Below are 21,021 nucleotides of genomic sequence, written 5' to 3' on the forward strand. Positions count from 1 at the left end.
ACACACAGAACGAGCAGTATGGCTGGAGGGTCATGTCAGGATGAGCCTGCAGGAAGGGTACCACATGAGGGAGGAGGATGTCTTCCCTGTAACGCACAGCGTTGAGATTGCCTGCAATGACAAGCTCAGTCCGATAATGCTGTGACACACCGCCCAAGACCATGACGGACCCTCCACCTCCAAATCTATCTCGCTCCAGAGTACAGGCCTCGGTGTAACGCTCATTCCTTTGACGATAAACGCGAATCCGACCATCGCGACTCGTCAGTGAAGAGCACTTTTTGCCAGTCCTGTCTGGTCCAGCGACGGTGGGTTTGTGCCCATAGGCGACATTGTTGCTGGTAATGTCTGGTGAGGACCCGTCTTACAACAGGCCTACAAGCCCTCAGTCCAGCCTCTCTCAACCTATTGCGGACGGTCTGAGCACTGATGGAGGGATTGTGCCTTCCTGGTGTAACTCGGGCAGTTGTTGCCATCCTGTACCTGTCCCGCAGGTGTGATGTTCGGATGTACCAATCCTGTGCAGGTGTTGTTACACATGGCCTGTCACTGCGAGGGCGATCAGCTATCCGTCCTGTCTCCCTGTAGCGCTATCTTGTGCATCTCACAGTGCGGACATTTTATTGCTCTGGCCACATCTGTAGTCCTCATGCCTCCTTGCAGCATGCCAAAGGCACGTCTTGCAGATGAGCAGGGACCCTGGGCATCTTTTTTTCAGAGTAAGTTTTCATAACTGTGACCTTAATTGCCTACCTTAATTGCCACAGGTGCATGTTCATTAATTGTTTATGGTTCATTGAACAAGCATGAGAAACAGTGTTTTTACAATGAAGATCTGTGAAGTTATTTGGATTTTTATGATTTATCTTTGAAAGACAGGGTCCTGAAAAAGGGACGTCTGATTGGTGTCACACTTTTGCCCCAGTCCCAGCTAACACACCTGACTCCAATAATCAACTAATCATGATCTTCAGTTTTAGAACGCAATCAGCTGTGTTTGCTAGGGATGGGGAAAAGTGTGCACACTCCTCTGGTCCCGGAGGACTGGAGCTGTCCATCCCTGATATAAACCAACCCACACATTCACCAGGAGTGAATAAAACAGGCCAATCATGTTCATCAGTTGCAATTAATTTATTTAGGGATATTCAACATTTATTTTTATTAACTAAAAATGTGCAGGCAGTCAAACCCTATTTGTGCCTTATGTTGAATTTCTTACAGCAAACAAGTATTTAAATGCTTCTATATTTAGTTTAATCTAACATAAAACATCACTCTTACTTTGGGAAACAGTCATTCACTATTTAAAAACACGATATTGCAACAAATCCAGTGTGATCAATGACTCACTCCTAACTATGCAACTGCTCTCACCTGAACCGAATAAAGGATTGAAATGACATTGTGTTAATCAGATACATATCATGCGGTCACTTTTCTAAACATATTTTAATTACATTTTACTCCAAAGTAATCACAAATACTTTAAAAAATGGTCTAAAGTCAATCCCCTCTTCATTGCTCTCAAACTGATAATGAAGACTTGGCTTTCTATAAAACAAATGACCCAGGACAAGATTAATTATCCTATATAGCTGCATGTTTTGGATGTATATAACCTGAAGTAAATTGATACTTTTATATGAGACCTGTATAACACAATCATAGACCTAGATCATTCCACAATCCAAACCACAAGTGATATATAGTTCATGTAAATGTATCAACTCTGCACAACATGTAATTGACCATTTAAAACATTTGAGACTTTATTCTGCATAGGAGGACAGACTACCCAATCTGAAGTACAATTAAATGATCCATGTGTCTGCATTCTCAAGGGACTGCTATTGAGAGAACATTGTCGACGTGTCGCACAATTCGGCAACTTCAGTAATCAATGCTTCTATCATCTTGTCAAAGTTATTCTTTTTGGGGTGGATTCCAGAATTACAACTCCTCTGTAACATTTCAAATCTGACTGCTCTTTCCTGTTGCTGAAGTCATTGGTTTGGTCAGTTACTGTTTGAGAACACAAACATATATAACTGATATGCTACAAGTCAAGGTGGATACTCTTTGTTCATTCAACTTCAGCTGGAAACAACGAACAGAGAGACATACACTGAGTGTACAAAACATTAGGAACACCATGACAAAGACTGATCCCTTATTGACGTCAATCAGTGTAGATGAAGGGGAGGAGACGGGTTAAAGTAGGATTTCTAAGCCTTGAGACAACTGAGACATGGATTGTGTATGTGCGCCATTCAGAGGGTGAACGGGCAAGACCAGAAGATTTAAGTGCCTTTGAACGGGGTATGGTAGTAGGTGCCAGGCACATGTTTGAGTGTCAAGAACTGCAACGCTGCTGGATTTCACGCTCAACAGTTTCAGGTGTGTGTCAACAATGGTCCACCATCCAAAGCACATCCAACCAATTTGACAACTGTGGGAAGCATTTTGGCCAGCATCCCTGAGGAACTCTGTTGACACCGTGTAGAGTCCATGCCCCGACAAATTGAAGCTGTTCTGAGGGCAAAACGGGGTGCAACTCAACATTAGGAAGGTGTTCCTAATGTTTTGTACACTTAGTGTAAAGTGCTGTACACTGATGTTCTCCTACAGGACAGAAGTTTAACATCAAGGAGCTAAAATTATAAACATCTGTCGCCCAAGGGTAAAGCAGATGGAGTTTTGAACTTGAAAATAGTGTCAGTCCATGTCACAACAACTCATAATTATTGTATTTTTCAGTACATCAAATTTGTGGCAAGAAAGGCAGCAATAAATTGAAGGCTGGATAGTATACAATGACGTTCGGAAATCATTTAGCCTAAACATATCCAACCCCTTTGGATGTTTGTCCTTTAAAGTCCACTTTCTGTCTGACCAAACGACTGACTTCCTGTGTCTGCATTTTACTTTTAGCCGGGTTGCTTGAAAATGGAATGATTCGCCATTTGCAGTAAAATGCAATGTTAGAATATGCTTTTTAACACTTAACTAGAAAGGTTCCCATTTAAGACTAAAAGGGCTATTGTACGTATCACAGAATAACAACAATCTGCTTGGTTCTAATCCAGCTACTTATTTTCACACACTAAATTATTGGTTTTGATATGGATTATTCTTGCTAATCTGAAGAGTGACTGACTTGCCCACTGACGTGTAGACTTTAGTTTTGTAGCTCTGCTGCACTCCCTCCACTCTCTGCACCTCAGAGCAGTACAACGGCTTGACCTCTAGCTTGGCGTGGCTGACCTGGATGGGAATCTCCCTCCTGGACTGACCTCCGCTGGGGTGGTGGTTGTAGTTGTGGTGGGGGCCGGCCGGGGAGAACATGCTTCCTGAGAGGTGATCTCTAAAGCGGCTGAAGAAGCCCGGCCTGGGCCTCTCCCTAGGCATCCCCACAGGCCTCCCTACGTTGAGCAGCACCGGCTGGCCCACAGCAGAGCCCCCAATCTCCCTCTGGAGCACTGAGATCTCGCAGGGCCTCTCGGGAGGTGATGAACGGGTGTTGGAGGAGCCGTAGGTCTCCCCCTCCTTGGGGACGTAGTCCTCCAGGTCCTCCAGGGTGAGAACGCGACTGCCCTCGGTCAGGATTTTAGGCTCCAGCCTTCTGGGTGTGTTGTCATCATCATCCGGTTCTGTGATGAAAGCCTCTTGCTGCTCTTCTAGCCAGGCCTCGTCCTCTTCGTGTTCATGGTCGTTAGGAATTAGAAGCGAGGAGACCTCGTAGGCCTCTCCACTGATTCCAGGGGCGACCTCGGACCCATCCACAGCCAAGTCATCATCCTCCTCCTCATCGTCCCAGTACAGAGGCTGTGCCCCCTGTAGCTCGGAGTGGTTCTGCAGTTCTACAAGGTTGTTGTTGGAGTTGTTGGCGTTAGGGTTTGCGAACCTCTGTGGCCGGGTGGAGGAGGGGGTGTGTGCCCGCTCCGACCCGGCTGGGGAGACACCTCTCCTGGAGGGCCTGGGCGACTTGTTGACCTTGTACTCAATGATTTCCTCTACCTCCACCCACTTGTTCTCCGCAGCCCGGGCCCCTGCGGCCCCCTCGGGCTCCGTGACGTACAGGGTGGGGATGGTGGTCTTCCTGTTGGTGGAAGCCTGCCTCCTCTGCCTGGCCGCGGGGGTGGTCTGGTGATCTGGGGTGGAGGTTTGGGAGCGGTTGAACCCAGATGGAGACAGGCCACGGCGCTTCATACGGGTGTTCTTCACCACCGTGGTTATGGTCTCCTCTCTGGAGGGAAAGGGAAAGGGGGATACCTAGTCAGTTGTACAACTGAATGCATTCAACTGTTAACGTGTCTTCCGCATTTAACCCAACCCCTCTGAATCAGAGGTGCGGAGGGCTGCCTTAATCGGCATCCACGTCTTCGTCGCCCGGGGAACTGCCTTGCTCAGGGTCACAACGACAGGGACACAGCACAGTGGGTATGAGAGAGGGACAGATCAGAAGGTACGAGAGGAATAGCACAGAGGGTATGAGAGAGACAGCAGAGAAGGTGTGAGAGGAATAGAACAGCTTGTTTGACACTAGGCCTACATAGGCAAGGTGTTAATTAGCATGTGCACACACACACACAGAGAGAGCATAATGGAGTCTTGTCTACTCATACAAATGAGGGGCTTTGCCTGCGATGGTACATGAGTTAAGGAAAACGACTAGACACAAAAACGATTCATGACGATTCTTTACGCATTCAATAAATGCCGGCTCCTTGGAAGTTATATTTGGGGTTGAGTCCCTCTCACACTCAGGGTTCAAATACTGCATGGCCATGCATGCAGAGGCCAAAGGGGGACACGCACAAGTATACATGCTTCTTCTAGCCTGCTTCATAAGCTGGTCACACTTACATGATGATGGTTTTCTTTGGTATTTTAGTCTCCTGCTCGGTGACTACAAGGAAAGCAGGATTGGGCTTATGGAGTTAGCCAGACAAATAAATAGCTAGCTAATGTTTATGACAAAAGACGACAGTATCTAAATTGTTGATGAACTGATGGTACGTCTTTTTCTTTGAATTATTGTGGCATAAGGCATACATTCTCTACAGATGAAGTATCTGGTCAAATAGGAAAATGATTAAACTAATGCACCACGGTATATGTATGAAAGGGAGTATTCCTACCTTCGATGGTGATCGCCTGCTCTCCTCTCCTAGTCACAGCAGAAGGAAGGCACAGATCAGCTGCACACCTAGCACTGCCCAGTCGATTAGACAACTGGGATGGGCAGGGAGGAGAATACATTAGGCTCACTTAACCAATGGCTTCATCTTATCATGGTAATTTCTCATGAAAATGCAATTGGATGCAAAACATCCAAAGCATGTAAACACTGTTACATGTTACCTCTACTATTTGTCTCTATGGTTTTCATTTATATTGATCATTCACAAGTTCACAACTTAGGTTGGCAGCAATTCCGGTGAGGTGGCTTGCAAGTCCAGTGTTTTACAACTGTATGGAATGGTTTCCTGGACCCAGATTAAGCCTAGTCCTGTCACGCCCTGACCTTAGAGAGCCGTTTTATTTCTCTTTTTGGTTAGGTCAGGGTGTGATGTGGGGTGGGCATTCTATGTTTTCTGTTTCTATGTTTTGGCCGGGTATGGTTCTCAATCAGGGACAGCTGGCTATCGTTGTCTCTGATTGGGAATCATACTTAGGCCGCCTGTTTTGCCACCTTAGTTGTGGGTAGTTGACTGTTAGTGGCCTGTATAGCCCTAATAAGCTTCGTTCGTTCGTTCGTTCGTTCGTTCGTTCGTTCGTTCGTTCGTTCGTTCGTTCGTTCGTTCGTTCGTTCGTTCGTTCGTTCGTTCGTTCGTTCGTTCGTTCGTTCGTTCGTTCGTTCGTTCGTTCGTTGGCGACATTCTTAGTAAAAAGAACTGTACGCTCACAACGCTGCACCTTGGTCCAGTCATTTCCCTGACGATGTTCGTGACAAGTCCTGAATTAAGAATGTCTATTGAAAGTACATTCCAGTCCAGTACTAGGCGTTATCTGCCTGGGGAACAGGCTCTATATTCTTTAACTGTTATAGGCCTACCTCACATTCGTAATGTCCCAGGTCTCTCTCCGTAGGGCCTTTAATGACTAGGACCAGTACTCCACTACGGGACTCACTGTAGGTCTGATACTTCTCCTGGTCAGTCAGCAACCTGCCTTCCTTGAACCACCTGGCCAGAAAACACACAAAACGGTTTATTGAGAGCTCTCAAAAAGGTTTATTTCAATACTTATTCATTATCTTATGTATACTTATTAACCATTAAGAATGGGTAACATAATGTCGGCAGTAAGAAGAAACAAATGCCACAGTCCGATGTAATTATAAAGTTTGAAGAGCCTATCAGAGGGGTGTGGTGGGGTGTACTTGTACCTGATCTTGGGGCTGGGAGCGCTCTGGATGGTGCAGGAGAACTGAGCATCCTCACCAATGGTAAAGACAGCATTCCTCATCTTGTTCACAAAACGAGGAGGCACTACAACACACACACACACACACACTCTTAAAAATAGTGTTCTTCTCTCATAAGAATGACAATTATCATCCTGGACAAGCAAAGTATCCTTCACTCTAAGCTGCTGGGAGGAGCTATCGGAGGACGGGCTCATTGTAACGGCTGTTATAGAATAAAAGTAAACGGTATCAAACATATGGAAACTATTTATTCCATTCCAGCCGTTACAATGAGCCCGTCCTCCTATAGCTCTTCCCACCAGCCTGCCCTGATGAAGAGCCATGATTCTCATGAATAGTCTGCCATATTCACTTTCGCAAGTTCAAGCCCAATGTTAGTGTCATATCCCCTCTGCAATGGAGACTGACCTTGGACAGTGATCTTCCCCAGGGTGCTGGCGTTGCCTGCGGTGCTAGTGGCGAAGCACATGTACTGTCCAGAGTCATCCGCTGTCATGTTGTCCAGGATCAGGGTGCAGGAACCGTCAGGGTCCTCGATGATGATGTGGTGAGGGTCGGCCTCCACTGCATGCCCATCTGTCATCAGAGAAGGAAACAGTGTGAACACATGAGATGTTTCTACATTCATGCAGTGTGACCACAGTATGTGGAGAAAAACAAACGTGTCATGTATGTTACTGTATATAGTTCATTGATATTCTAAAACTCCACACACACACACACCTATTGCGTATGCACAGTGGTCTCGCTGGTGCGTCTCTTACCCTTGTACCAGGTGACCACAGGTTTGGGTACTCCAGTAACCTTGCAGGCCAGTTTCACTGTCTGTCCCAGCTCCACTGTGCAGTCAGCCAGAAGCTCATCAAAGTCAGGCATACCTGGACAGATAGAGGCATGAATTTACACATCAATTTAACCTGAGTGGAGGGATGACGCATTTTATTCAATGACCGGTCAAATAATGGTATGCAATTTAAAAATATAGTTGTTCGAAGGTTAGATCACAATGTGCTATGTCGTCAAACTATGCCTCTCTGTTTGTCTACTGTGCGTGTCAGGTGGATCTGACTGAATGTGTGTGTGCGCATGTGCTGTGTGTGTCGGGGTGGATCTCAAATCAAATGCTATTCGTAACATGCTTCGTAGACTAACAGGAAGATAAAAAATGTAACAAAAAATACAAATAGTGACATTGAATAACAAATAAAAATAACAAGTAAAAAATAACATGGCTACACTGATCTGAGTGAATGTGTGTGTGTCGGGTGGATCTGAGTGAATGTGTGTGTGTCGGGTGGATCTGAGTGAATGTGTGTGTGTCGGGTGGATCTGAGTGAATGTGTGTGTGTCGGGTGGATCTGAGTGAATGTGTGTGTGTCGGGTGGATCTGAGTGAATGTGTGTGTCAGACTCACTCCAGCCGGGCATGGTATAGCGCTGCTGCAGGTCCCTGAGGTCTCGCAGCCAGGAGTTCTTGATGATGACGGTGCGAGCCTGAAGCGTGTACTTCCTGACAGAGTCCTCGCGCTCGTGCCAGATCTCAAAGGCCCGGTCGTCACCCTCCACTGTCTCATTCACGTCTATGTTGTTCAGCTAGAGAGGAAGACAGACAGACAGATAAGCAGTAGTCATCCTCGAGACAAATTATTGACTTTATTTATCTGTTCGTAAATCCTTTCTATGACATAGGAAGAGTGACAACGACGATATATTCTCTCCACCAGCAAGAATCTTTTTTTCTTTACTATGTCAACCCTGAATACCTGATTGGAATTTGATGGTATTTCTTTAGTGCCTTGCTTCAGTGGATGGCCATGCTGAGAGATCTGAAGTATAACAGAAAGGGCAATAAACAGAATCTTACCTTCATCATGTTCTTAAAGACGTAGCCCTGGGTGTCTGTGTTGGAGTCTCTCTTGGATTTGCAGATGACGACATAGTTTTTGAAGAGGAACGCGTGTCGACGGTGGCCTCTGGAGGAGGACCTTACCCCAGGTGCACCCTCCCACATCATGAAGGGTCCCTGTCACAAAACACAACATCACATCTCACCACATATCAACTCAAGCCAAGTTAGACTATTTAGGCCCCAACTGATACAGTAGCTCTAATACGTAAGTCCTTAGTCAAAGACTCCAATTCCCAAAGTGGGCATCATTCAGTCTATGGTTTAACTGGGGCTGTCCTTTTTGGTCACGTTTCTCTTGTAAAAGAGGTATTCTGACCTCAATAGGACACTCGTGACATTATTTCCAGATGAGTCACCTGTCTGATGGGCTCCCCCAATACATCCAGAGTGGCAGGGTAGTTCTCTATCATGGAGACGTGGTGTGTGTTCTCTGAACGCTGAGGCAGTGATGAAACCATGGCATAGGCCTCCTCCAGCAGGCAGCAGTTCTGACCGTTCCGGGCCTTGTTCCTGATCAGCTCCTACAGTCACAGGAATGGGCACAACGATTTAAGATGAATAATAGCAGTAATATTCCAACCAGGTTCTAATGAGTACATTTTCCCATTATAAAAACATGCATTCATTCATACTTTGTGGAATTGTGCACGTGTGGTAAGAACAAAGAATAGGGATTGATTCACTCATTCGGGAACGGGCAATAGTGAAATGTGATACATTAAATATCACTAACTGTGTAAAACAATAATTGACATTGAAACGCTAGGGTTGTACAATAACATTATGTGCGACCCTCAGGGACCTTGGACATTAAGGGGATGTGTAACATTGAGTATAGGAGTGACGGCTACGTAATGTGGAAGGGAGGGGTAAGATTCCTTAATTAAAAACTTCTTCGGGATCGGTGTCCCTTCCACAGGACGGTTGAGCTAACGTAGGCTGATGCGATTAGCATGAGGTTGTAAGTAACAAGAACATTTCCCAGGACATAGACATTTCTGATATTGGCAGAAAGCTTAAATTCTTGTTAATCTAACTGCACTGTCCAATTTACAGTAGCTATTACAATGAAAGAATACCATGCTATTGTTTGAGGAGAGTGCACAATTTCGAACATGAAAAGTTATGAATAAACAAATTAGGCACATTTGGGCAGTCTTGATACAACATTTTGAACAGAAATGCAAAGGTTCATTGGATACACTGATGCCATCTAGTGGCCAAAATCTAAATTGCACTTGGGCTGAAATAATACATTATGACTTTTCTCTTGCATTTCAAAGATGATGGTACAAAAAAATACAAAAGAACGGTTGTTTTTTTCTTTGTATTATCTTTTACCAGATCTATTGTGTTATATTCTACTGCATTCCTTTCACATTTCCATAAACTTCCAAGTGATTTCTTTCAAATGGTACCAATAATATGCATAACCTTGCTTCAGGGCCTGAGCTACAGGCAGTTAGATTTGGGTATGTTATTTTAGGCAAAAATTGAAAAAAAAAGGGGGCTAATCCTTAATAAGCTGTCATTCTTGTTTCGTTTTTTCATGAATGTGTATGTTTGATGTTGTCTGGCCTATGCCATGTCTCTTACCATATCACAGTGCATCTCCTTGTACGTAAAGTAAATATCTGTGAAAATCAGACAATAAAGAAATACCTAATTCCCTATTTACAGCATTAAAGGGTGATCGCTCACCTTGAGCGAGGCCTTGTACTTCTGGATTCTGTCCAGGGGTTTCTGTAGGTAGGCATTAATGCTCAATACAGGCCCTTCAGCAGGGTCGGCACTGGCCTGCTGTTTGTCTGTGTACTTCTGTGACAAATACACAGACAGCAAAGGTTTAGAAATGTGGCCATTACTAGCCTTACATCAGCAAGCCAATATATTAACAAAGATGACAACACAAACACATTTATGACCATTTGTGTTAACAGTATTTGTGAAGGGTTCACTTGCCTTGAAGAAGTGGTGTACGGTCTTGTCACTGATAGCGGCCTCTGCCTTTTGCTGGCCTACGAGGTACTGGAGGTATTTCTCAAAGCCCTCCCCGCTCCTCAGGAAGCGCATGGCCACGTCGTCATCAGTGTCGCACTCGCGCAACTTAGGGAACATGAACCTGCACAACACACATTATGGGGTCAATTCATTTAGCAGCATAATGGTAGTATATAATGGTAAAACATCAATACAATATAATTATTTCTATACAGGTATTATAAAGTGTTTATGAAATCTTTTTCGGGATAAGGGGCAGGATTTCCACTTTTGGATAAAAAGCGTGCCCAAATTCAAGTTCCTGCTTACTCATCCCCAGAATACAAGATATGCATATTATTGGTAGATTTGGATGGAAAACACTCTGAAGTTTCTAAAACTGTTTGAATCATGTCTGTGAGTATAACATAACTTATGTAGCAGGCAAAACCCTGAGGACAAACCATTCAGATTTTTTGAGGTCACTGTCTATTCAATGAGCTTTCATTGGGAAACCAGATTTCTAAGAGACTTGTTTGCAGTTTCTACCACTTCCACTTGATGTCACCAGTCTTTAGAAATTGGTTGATGAGGTTATTCCTTTGTGTAATGAAGAAGTACAGCCATCTTGAACAAGTGTCACGTCAGGTGTACTGTTTGATAGTTGCGCAAGACCAGAAAGAATGCTTGAGTTTGTTGTCTTCCTGTATTGAACACAGATCATCCCATCTTCAATTTTATAGATTATTTATGTTTAAAAATACCTAAAGTTGTATTACAAAAGTAGTTTGAAATTTTTTGGCAAAATTTACAGGTAACTTTTGAGATATTTTGTAGTGACGTTGGTCAAGTTGGAACCAGTATTTTTCTGGATCAAACGCGCCAAATAAATGGACATTTTGGATATATATGGATGGAATTAATCGAACAAAAGGACCATTTGTGATGTTTATGGGACATATTGGAGTGCCAACAAAAGAAGCTCGTCAAAGGTAAGGCATGATTTATATTTTATTTCTGCGTTTTGTGTCGTGCCTGCAGAGTTGAAATATGCTACTCTCTCATTGTTTACTGTTGTGCTATCATCAGATAACAGCATCTTATGCTTTCCCGAAAAGCCTTTTTGAAATCTGACATGTTGGCTGGATTCACAACGAGTGTAGCTGTAATTTGGTATCTTACATGTGTGATTTAATGAAAGTTTGATTTTTATAGTATTTTATTTGAATTTGGCGCTCTGCATTTTCCCTGGCTATTGGCCAGGTGGGACGCTAGTGTCCCGCCTATCCCAGGGAGGTTTTTAATTAATCCAGAAAAAGTTGCTGTTTATAAACAGGCCAGCTGTACTTACTCGCTATGGAAGGCCTTGATCTCGTGGATGTTCCTGAAGATGGCCTCCTTCTGGCTGGTGACGTCAGATGGGGCGTCAGGGCTCTCCACCTGCTTGACGTGGTGCGAGGTGAAGAAGTCCATCTCTTTGACAAACTCTGCCTCGCTGTTGATCATGTCCTGGATCAGTTGGCTGGGGGGAAGACAGAGCATTATGGATATATTATGGTTTGCCCTTGAGTGTGGTGGTGTTTCTTGCTTGTGCACAACACAGGCCCGAATCCTCATGATCTGTGAATGTAACAAGCACTTATTTGACACAAGTTATCTCATTGAGTTCATTTACTGAGTGTCTTAGTCACGAAAAGTCGAGTCTCAGGTTAAGTTTTGGGACTAATAGAAGATTTCGTGAGAAGGTCTAGACTCACAGTAGTCTTCTTTTGTACTCTCCTTCTGAGACCTCTTCTCCACCTGTCTCTGGGACATCACCAGCATCAGCAGACAGCTAGCCCACAATAGTTTAAATAACATTAAGAACATAATAACACTTAACAAAAATAGGTGGCGAGAGAGTAGATTAGAATTAACAGGAAACGGGGAGCGGTAGATGCACAATATTGGTACTAAATCAATTACTTAGATCTTGAAACAAACCTTGAGTTTCTTGTCCAGGTAGGCAGGTGACACCCAGCCCTGGCGGGATGGGGTGGTTTTGGTTGGTTTGGTCCGGACCAGCCATTTGAGTGGATGTGCCGAGTCCAGAACCTCCACATACTGGCCCTCCTTCAGGGAAATGGTCTCTTTGTTGGGGATGGTGGGGTTGTAGTCAGCCGTAGCCACATAGATGTCAAACATCTGTAGAAGGAGGAGGACATCAGACACAAAGTCTATAACTAGCATGCTTATAAGTGCTCACATTGGCAGAGTGACTTTTATCTATAAGAGATTTGCCCAGAACTGGGTTCGCTGGAGGTGCAGGCCAGTTGAGGCTCTTTGCTGCACTAGGAGCTAAAAGGAATTAAGTCAAGTCTGTATTCTATAGCCAAATCCAATCAAAAATATCAGAAAGAGAAAAAACTTGAAGGAAAATAGACCCATTCCGGCGTCATTAGAGAGGACTCTAATGACAGCCGTGAACTGGAATGACGGATTCTCCTTCTATGGTTCCATACCTCTCCCCTGGCATCAGGGTCGTCAGACTCAGAGGAGGAGTCTGCGAGAATGGAGCTGGGGCGAGAGCGGCCGTGATGGGGCGAGGCGGAGGGTGTTTTGGTCTCATCGTCGCTATCGCCTCCCGGGACACGTAGTGAGGCTGGGGGAGGAGGGGGGTTCAGAGGGAGACAGCCAGCAGAACATACAATACACACACACACACACACACACACACACACACACACACACACACACACACACACACACACACACACACACACACACACACACACACACACACACACACACACACACATCTCCACATAACAGTATAGACATAGGCCTATATACTGTACACAAATTCACAGAAAGGGGGAATTGGCCACTGAAACACCCACAGACCACCTGGAATGCGTAGCTTTCTTGACCCAGAAAATAAGGTGGATATTTTATATATTTTATTATCAATGTCAAAACTGTATATTTTTGAGTCAGTACAATTAATTATTAAGATTTCCCAAAAGGTTAGCTAAGCTACACATTAGTACCATCAACAGTTTTGCTGCTACTGCACAAGTCATTTGATTCAATAGTTTTCACTATTACAAACAAGTTAGTTTTCCAGATGCATGCATAAGATGCTGTACAAATAAGACGCGTGGTCTTAAGGACTGGCCGTACATGTCTGAGTGTCGGCATATATTCCCAGCTACGGTATATGCTTTGCCGAGTATCAATTTCAAAGCCATTTGAATCATATGCTCAGGTAATCACAGTTACCTGCTGAGCCAATACAAAACGTATTCTACTCATGCATCAAATAAATATTATGGAGCGCAAAAACATAAAGGGAGAGATATCTGATCACGTATATATATATATATATATATATATATATATATATATATATATACACACATTCATCATATACAGTGCCTTGCGAAAGTATTCGGCCCCCTTGAATAATTTTCCACGCCCAATTTTTCAGTCTTTGATTTGTTAAAAAAGTTTGAAATTTCCAATAAATGTCGTTCCACTTCATGATTGTGTCCCACTTGTTGTTAATTCTTCACAAAAGAATACAGTTTTATATCTTTATGTTTGAAGCCTGAAATGTGGCAAAAGGTCGCAAAGTTCAAGGGGGCCGAATACTTTCGCAAGGCACTGTATACTGAGAATGATGGAACTGTTTTGATGACAGCTTTGTCCACCACTTTACAATGGAATCCTGGCCGTTTTGTCTCAAAATGTGTTCACGTGTAACTGTCTTCGACTGTGAAATACTGTATCTTACTTAATGCCGTCTTAGACAAAGAATAATACCAGTACATTATTTCCACAAGTCATCACCTCAGGCGATAGCCAAGATATCCTCACTGTCGTGTAGCATGAACAGAGGGACGTCACTTTCTAACCCCTTTGTGGTTTCATGCCAAGTACTCCTCTTTTAAATGAAACAATTCTGAGTAAGACCGGTGAAGACAGATTGCAGAGGAGAGAACAGAGCATAAGCTTCAACGTCAAGAAGCAGATCAAAAGCGACACTGACTAACTTGTGGAAAGAATGTATATGGCTTTCAGTGAGAGTAACTGAGATCTTGATGTACTGTGGATACATACTGGAGGCTTTGGGCCATGCTTCAATCCACTGGAGCACTTGATGGTTCTGTGCGCTGTCTGAATAACAGATTAACGATTGGATGAGAGCACGTGAGTGAATTAATGGATGGGATGGATGGATGGAGGGGGGGGGAGGATGATGAAATGAAGGCAGGACACTCGTAAGGGAGGAAAGGGTGTAGGAATCCACACGTTGCTCAAAACACACGCAGGACAAGCATTGGTGAGTGCAAGGAAAGAGAAAAAGGCATCGTTGCTTATAGAAACACACAAAAGAAATTGTGAGCAGCGAGAGGCAAAGTGCATGACATTTTCCTTGAGCTGTTCATTCTTAAAGCCTGCCCAACGATCTATTAGGAACTGACATATCCACTGACGCAGGAGTGCAGCTGTGGCATTGTTGGCATTGTTAGCTGGCCCTGTGGCTAATGGACTGCATGTGGGACAAGAGTAACATGTCATAACATGACAAACTGTTATGAAGTGTTATGACATAACTTATGTTTATGACAGAATTGCAAAATTACAAAGGCAATGGATATATACAATTTGAATTTAGACTTCTTCAGTGGCAATGTATATATTTTTTATGATGCTATAAAACACTATCAGAACATACTCTGTGTTACTAGAGATGTACAGATGCAAATGTTTTTGCCAGCAATAAAAGCACACACACAGAAACCTTTTCCAATACATCAGGACTATTCCACCATTATTTCCCAGATATTAAATTGGAAATATTCATTTTAAAATTACCTATTCTATAAGTAACTAGAGGTAAATGAAAGGTAACACATCAATTCAAAATAAATTCTAATCAAATCGCAAAGTGCATTTACTTTACCTTAAATACACATGAATAGTGGAAGAACATTTATTTAAAAAAAAATGTTCTCAGTCTCCTTTATTTTGGAGCTTTGATGGAACAGTCCGTGACACATTTCGACTCACCTTGGCTGATCTTGGCAGATACCATCTCTGTGATCTGAGAGGTGAGTTTCATAAGAAACTCTTCTGTTCCAACTTCACCTAGATAAGGCATTCTTCTGCCAGCATCCTCCACTGGAGGGCTGATAGTAATACCCAGAGGGATTGTGGTCTCTTCCTTTGGCCGTGGCGCTACGACAGAAAGCAGATCACACATTAGGAATGTTTCACATTAGAACTCGCCATCTGCCACGTACCTCATTATTATATATACTATAATGATTACAAAAGCATGTATCATTATGTTTTCCTATCCCATAATATGTATTGGGGACCCCAAGGAAGACTAGCTGTTGCTAATGTAACAGCTAATGGGGATCCAAACAAACAAGTACAGTATAGTCTTCTGTTTCTTACCATCCTCTACCTCAAAGTGGGCAGTGCAGATGGACTGGCCGGCCCTGTTGGTGGCAATGCAGGTGTAGGTGCCGGCGTGCTCAGAACCCGCATCCATGAGGATGAGGCTGTGTTGGCGCCCAGACCTGGCCACCTTATATCCCTTAGTGTCAGGCTTGATCCACAACACGTCCTCAGCAGACTCCTCTTTCAGCCACGTCACCATGGGGATGGGAGAACCTTGGAGAGGTGAGAAACACAGTGGGAGTATGATGAATAGTCTCTCCTAACAGTAGTCTGTGGACTGGGATGTATTTTTGTATGATGAATGACCATATCCTTTATGGACGCATACTGTATCTCACACCATGACCCTGATTCTTGTCCTGGCAAAAGAGAAGAGTGTTGCGGATACAGTACCTTCCACTCTGACTGACAGGGTGACACTGGCTCCCTGTTTCACCTTCCTGTTGCTAAACTTCTCCAGGAACCGTGGCGGCACCAGAGGCACCTTGGGATCTAGGAAGTAAAACATGGATGCAGATCAGTGTGACAAGTTATTGGGGCAGCAGGTAGCCTAGCGGTTAAGGGTGTTGGGCCAGTAACCTACGGTCACTGGTTCGAATCCCTGAGCTGAACTAGATGAAAAATTGCTCCAATAAGTTGCTCTGGATCAGAGCGTCTGCTAAATGACTAAAATGTCAAAGGTAAAAAAAGCGTAAGCGTAAGAATCAATCAATAAATTAATCAATTGGTATTATTTAGTGATAATTACATACCGTGTTCTTCTACAGGTGTGAGCTCTCCTGGACCTGTTGAAAGAGGGTCATTGTGAATTCGGTAAACACAAGAATGTTGTGTTGTGTATAAAATAACATGCACATCGCAATGTAGACTAAAGACTTTATCCAAAGTAGAAGACAGGGATCCCTCTCAGTATAAACCTTTCAGTCATGAGTAGACCTACCCAGAACCAGTATCCTAGCAGAGGAGTATGCTGATCCAGCAGCGTTGCTGATGTAGGCAGAGTACTCTCCTGCATCCTCCCTCTTCACCTCCAGGACCTCCAGACTGTGGACGTCTCTCTTGTCCAGCAGCAGGATCCTGTCTGAGGAACGCAGTGGGATACCGTCCTTGAACCAGTACACTCTGGGCGCGGGGAAACCTGGGAAATATCAACAGAAAGTAAACAACTAACTTACCCTGGGGGGGGCAGTAATTCCTCTTTATTTTGACTTATAGAACGGACCTCTGACGTTCCTGTGCAGAGACAATGTAGTCTAGCAGGGTCTTGGTGTGATTAATACAGAAGTGGTGGAGAGTAACCCACAGGCCAAACCTTTGACTTTCAGCTGCATCTTAGCGATGGGTGAGCCTGGGCTGACGTGCACATCATGGAGCTCATCCAGTACTTGTGGTATCTGCTCATCCTCTGCCATAGACTCAAACGCTTCAGTTTCCCTGAGGGGAGAAGATAAGCAGAGAGTAAAGGCTGTCAGTTGTTGGGTTTGACATTTTGAACACTGAGATATGAAATAAATGATAGAGACGAAGCATGTTAAGGGCTCTCCGTAGGAAGCCAGAAGGCTTTGGAATGTGTTTGATGAAGGAGAGGAGAGCGGCGTGTTGATATAGGGAAGACAGATGGATATCTGTGGATTAGGTGAAGGAGGGGTTGAGGTCAGCAAATGAGGGGTGAGATCAGTTCCCCTTAAGGGAGTAATCAGGGTTTAGTATCTGGTTACCTTCTTCCTATTGTGCATAGACTGTAAGGATTGGAGAGAGGGAGTGTCTTAAGTGGGATATAAATATCTGGATGGGACAAGTGTTGGGTTGTCTGATTACAGCTGTACAGAACCTTTGGGAAGAATTATACTTGGTTTTAGCTTCTCTAGTGTCCGTGGGTTATTTACTCTGAAAAATAAGAACCTAACAGGGTAAAGGAGTAACACGACCAGTGAAACGTTTCAGGTACTATTAGGAATCAGGTTTGAATTGTAAAGAAGGTTGAAGTCAAAGTCAAAGGCCTTGTTCACTGGTTCTCTCATTCACCTAGACATGTAGCCCTTGGCGCTGATGTAGGAGCCTGTCTCAGTGGCATCAGCTGCAGTATCGTAGTCTGAGCTGCAAGACACTGAGGAAAGAGAGATGTATTACACAATGACTCGCAATCAATCCATCAATTAAGCAACCAACCAACCAACCAATCTAATATGTTCTGTACTCACTGTCAACCCTGAGCTCAGCCTTAGTGGCAGCGATGCCACTGGTGTTCTCGGCCATGCAGCGGTAGACACCCATGTCAGAAGGCAGCACGGTGGTGATGATGAGCTGATGGCAGCCCTCGTGTTCCTCGTTGATCATGTAGTGGTCATTCTCCTCCAGGAGCTTCCCGTCCTTGAACCAACGCATGCTGGGTGTAGGCTTTCCGATCACCACGCAGTCAAAGCTGACCGGGTAACCTTCAGGCACGTCCTGGCTCTGGATTTCGGTCAGGAAGACTGGGGCCGCTGGGGGAGAGACAGGGACAGGGGAGAGGGGTAAATCAGTTAGGCACAACAATAACTGTCCAGTGTTTCAAGATTTGTATAAAATAGTGTATGACCTATAATTAATTACAATAAGAGTGACATACTTTCAAATGTATACTTTTGAAATGTTTAATTAAGTATGTTAAAAAGCATATTTTCTGTGTTGGAGTGGTGTTGGGCATACCCCAACAACAGAAGGGTGTGGGCGTACAGTGCCTTCGGAAAGTATTCAGACCCCTTGGCTTTTCCCACATTTTGTTACGTTACAGCCTTATTCTTAAATTGACTAAATCATTTGTTTTTCCCTCATCAATCTACACACAAAACCCCATAATGACAAAGCGAAAACATTTTTTTCAAAAACTAAAATACCACATTTACAAGTATTCAGACCCTTTACTCAGTACTTCGTTGAAGCACCTTAGGCATCGATTACAGCATCGAGTCTTCTTGGGTATGACGCTACAAGCTTGGTACACCTATATTTAGGGACTTTCTCCCATTATTCTCTGTAGATCCTCTCAAGTTCTGTCAGGTTGGATGAGGAGTGTTGCTGCACAGCTATTTTCAGGTCTCTCCAGAGATGTTTGATTTGGTTCAAGTCCAGGCTCTGACTGGGCCACTCAAGGACATTCAGAGACTTGTCCTGAAGCCACTCCTATGTTGTCTTGGCTGTGTGCTTAGGGTCGTTGGCCTGTCGGAAGGTGAATCTTTGCCCAGTCTTAGGTTCTAAGCGCTCTGGAGCAGGTTTTCATCAAGGATCTCTCTGTACTTTGTTCCATTCATCTTTGCTTCGATGCCGACTAGTCTCCCAGTCCGCTGAAAAACATCCCCACAGCATGACGCTGCCACCACCATGCTTCACCGTAGGGATGGTGCCAGGATTTCCATTCAGGCGAAAGAGTTCAATCTTGATTTCATCAGAGCAGAGAATCGTGTTTCTCATGGTCTGAGAGTCTTTAAGTGCCCTTTGGCAAACTCCAAGAGGGTTGTCATGTGCCTTTTACTGAGGAGTGGCTTCCTTCTGGCACCTACCATAAAGGCCTGAATGGTGGAGTGCTGCAGAGATGGTTGTCCTTCTGGAAGGTTCTCCCATCTCCACAGAGGAACTCTAAAGCTCTGTCTAAGTGACCATCAGGATCTTGGCCACCTCCCTGACAGAGGCCCTTCTTCCCCCGATTGCTCAGTTTGGTCAGGCGGCCAGCTCTAGGAAGAGTCTTGGTGCTTCCAAACTTCTTCCATTTAAGAATGATGGAAGCCATTGTGCTTTTGGGGACCTTCAATGCTGCAGAATGCTTTTGGTACCCTTCCCCAGATCTGTGCCTCGACACAATCCTGTCTCGGCTGTGTGCTCTACGGACAATTCCTCCGACCTCATTGCTTGGTTTTTGCTCTGACATGCACTGTCAACTGTGTGCCTTTCCAAATCATGTCCAATCAATTGAATTTACCACAGCTGGACTCCAATCAAGTTGTAGAAACACCTCAAGGATGATCAATGGAAATAGGATGCACAGGAGCTCAATTTTGAGTCTCGTAGCAAAGGGTCTGAATACTTCTGTTTTATTTGTATATAAACTTGCAAAAATGTGTTTTCGCTTTGTCATTCTGGGGTATTGTATGTAGATTGCTGAGGAAAACATTTATTTATAAGGCTGTAACGTAAGAAAATGTGGAAAAAGTCAAGGGGTCTGAATACTTTCCGAAGGCACAGTATAGCGCTCATTAAAAATATTCACGTGAGTAGATAGCTGATTGGCCAGCTCAACCAATGAGGCAGGATGACATCATCCAAATAAAAAGGATGATAATATTACAGTGGAAAAATAAAACACTTTTTTAAATGGTCTTTTGGAGATACAAGTTTGAGGTGGGTTTTTCTAAGTGTTTTTTTCTCCAATTTATGCTTTGGCCACAAACATGAGAATAAGACAAGTTAACAACATTATGAACTTTTAAAAATGAGATTTTCACTCGACAGTTACTTTAAATCCACTGGGATTCCATGTGTAATTCTTACTGATAGTGATTTTTCTTTCTGTATAAAAATGTGCTTTTACAATATAGCAACAAAAAGCACACATAATGAAAGGGTGGGATGAAGGGCAGTACAACATGAGGATAAATGGACGGGAAGGATTGTGTCAATACTGGAATGAAGTGGGTAAAGGAGAGTTGAAAGCAACCATAACATCACAGGAATATTTCAAACGGACGACTATGTCAGGCAGCACAACATGATGAGAAACGGAAGGAAAGTGTGAATAGAAAGATAGAATGAATGGATATAGTGTGTCAATACTGGAAAGAGGAGGGTAAAAAGAGAAATTGTTGGAGAAATTGAAGCAACTATTAAATTACAACAAAGACAAACAAACACAAATGTTTGGGACACAAATGGAGGACATAAAAACGCTACATCCAAAAACAAACATATCAAATGAACCACACACTGACAAGACTGACATACATACTTTTTGGTAAGAGAGAACTAACATTTAGCCACACGGTAAACACGGTACTGTAGTAACCACACGGAACACACAAGGAGAAGCAGGAAGAAAGGCTGGATGAGGACAATGTGAACATTCATTTAGCAAACAAGCAAAAGCTCCCATTCATGAGCAATTTTTAGGGGAATTAAAACACATTGAAACGTGGATTATATTATTGAAGCAAAAAACACACTACTTCAATGTCATACATTGATTGAAGCAAAATCAACCTTCCCTGAATTCC

The 21,021-nt window shown here is 43.8% G+C and overlaps 1 protein-coding gene across 7 annotated transcripts in view; it reads right to left on the minus strand.

Annotated features, from left to right (window-relative positions):
• Window positions 1-2,498: 2,498 nt before the first annotated feature.
• The window catches only part of LOC112227360 (obscurin-like), a 107,303-nt gene continuing 88,780 nt past the window's right edge, over window positions 2,499-21,021 (minus strand). For 5 of the 7 annotated variants that reach the window (XM_042307663.1, XM_042307662.1, XM_042307660.1 and 2 more), the window contains 25 exons: window positions 17,980-18,261; window positions 17,804-17,885; window positions 17,091-17,212; window positions 16,719-16,916; window positions 16,531-16,563; window positions 16,172-16,270; window positions 15,773-15,991; window positions 15,380-15,547; window positions 14,426-14,482; window positions 12,826-12,965; window positions 12,308-12,508; window positions 12,082-12,158; window positions 11,676-11,846; window positions 10,307-10,466; window positions 10,046-10,162; window positions 8,701-8,865; window positions 8,300-8,458; window positions 7,851-8,028; window positions 7,201-7,314; window positions 6,845-7,012; window positions 6,395-6,497; window positions 6,062-6,191; window positions 5,145-5,238; window positions 4,870-4,912; window positions 2,499-4,249 (listed from right to left, as the gene is read on the minus strand). In XM_042307663.1, coding sequence (XP_042163597.1) covers window positions 3,112-4,249; window positions 4,870-4,912; window positions 5,145-5,238; window positions 6,062-6,191; window positions 6,395-6,497; window positions 6,845-7,012; window positions 7,201-7,314; window positions 7,851-8,028; window positions 8,300-8,458; window positions 8,701-8,865; window positions 10,046-10,162; window positions 10,307-10,466; window positions 11,676-11,846; window positions 12,082-12,158; window positions 12,308-12,508; window positions 12,826-12,965; window positions 14,426-14,482; window positions 15,380-15,547; window positions 15,773-15,991; window positions 16,172-16,270; window positions 16,531-16,563; window positions 16,719-16,916; window positions 17,091-17,212; window positions 17,804-17,885; window positions 17,980-18,261 — 4,418 coding nt within the window. In that variant the 3' untranslated portion in view covers window positions 2,499-3,111. The remainder of the gene's footprint in view (window positions 4,250-4,869; window positions 4,913-5,144; window positions 5,239-6,061; window positions 6,192-6,394; window positions 6,498-6,844; window positions 7,013-7,200; window positions 7,315-7,850; window positions 8,029-8,299; window positions 8,459-8,700; window positions 8,866-10,045; window positions 10,163-10,306; window positions 10,467-11,675; window positions 11,847-12,081; window positions 12,159-12,307; window positions 12,509-12,825; window positions 12,966-14,425; window positions 14,483-15,379; window positions 15,548-15,772; window positions 15,992-16,171; window positions 16,271-16,530; window positions 16,564-16,718; window positions 16,917-17,090; window positions 17,213-17,803; window positions 17,886-17,979; window positions 18,262-21,021) is intronic. The other 2 variants (XM_042307659.1, XM_042307664.1) reach the window with 2 other exon arrangements.

Source organism: Oncorhynchus tshawytscha, linkage group LG28 (assembly GCF_018296145.1).
Source record: "Oncorhynchus tshawytscha isolate Ot180627B linkage group LG28, Otsh_v2.0, whole genome shotgun sequence".
Taxonomy (NCBI): Eukaryota; Metazoa; Chordata; class Actinopteri; order Salmoniformes; family Salmonidae; genus Oncorhynchus; species Oncorhynchus tshawytscha.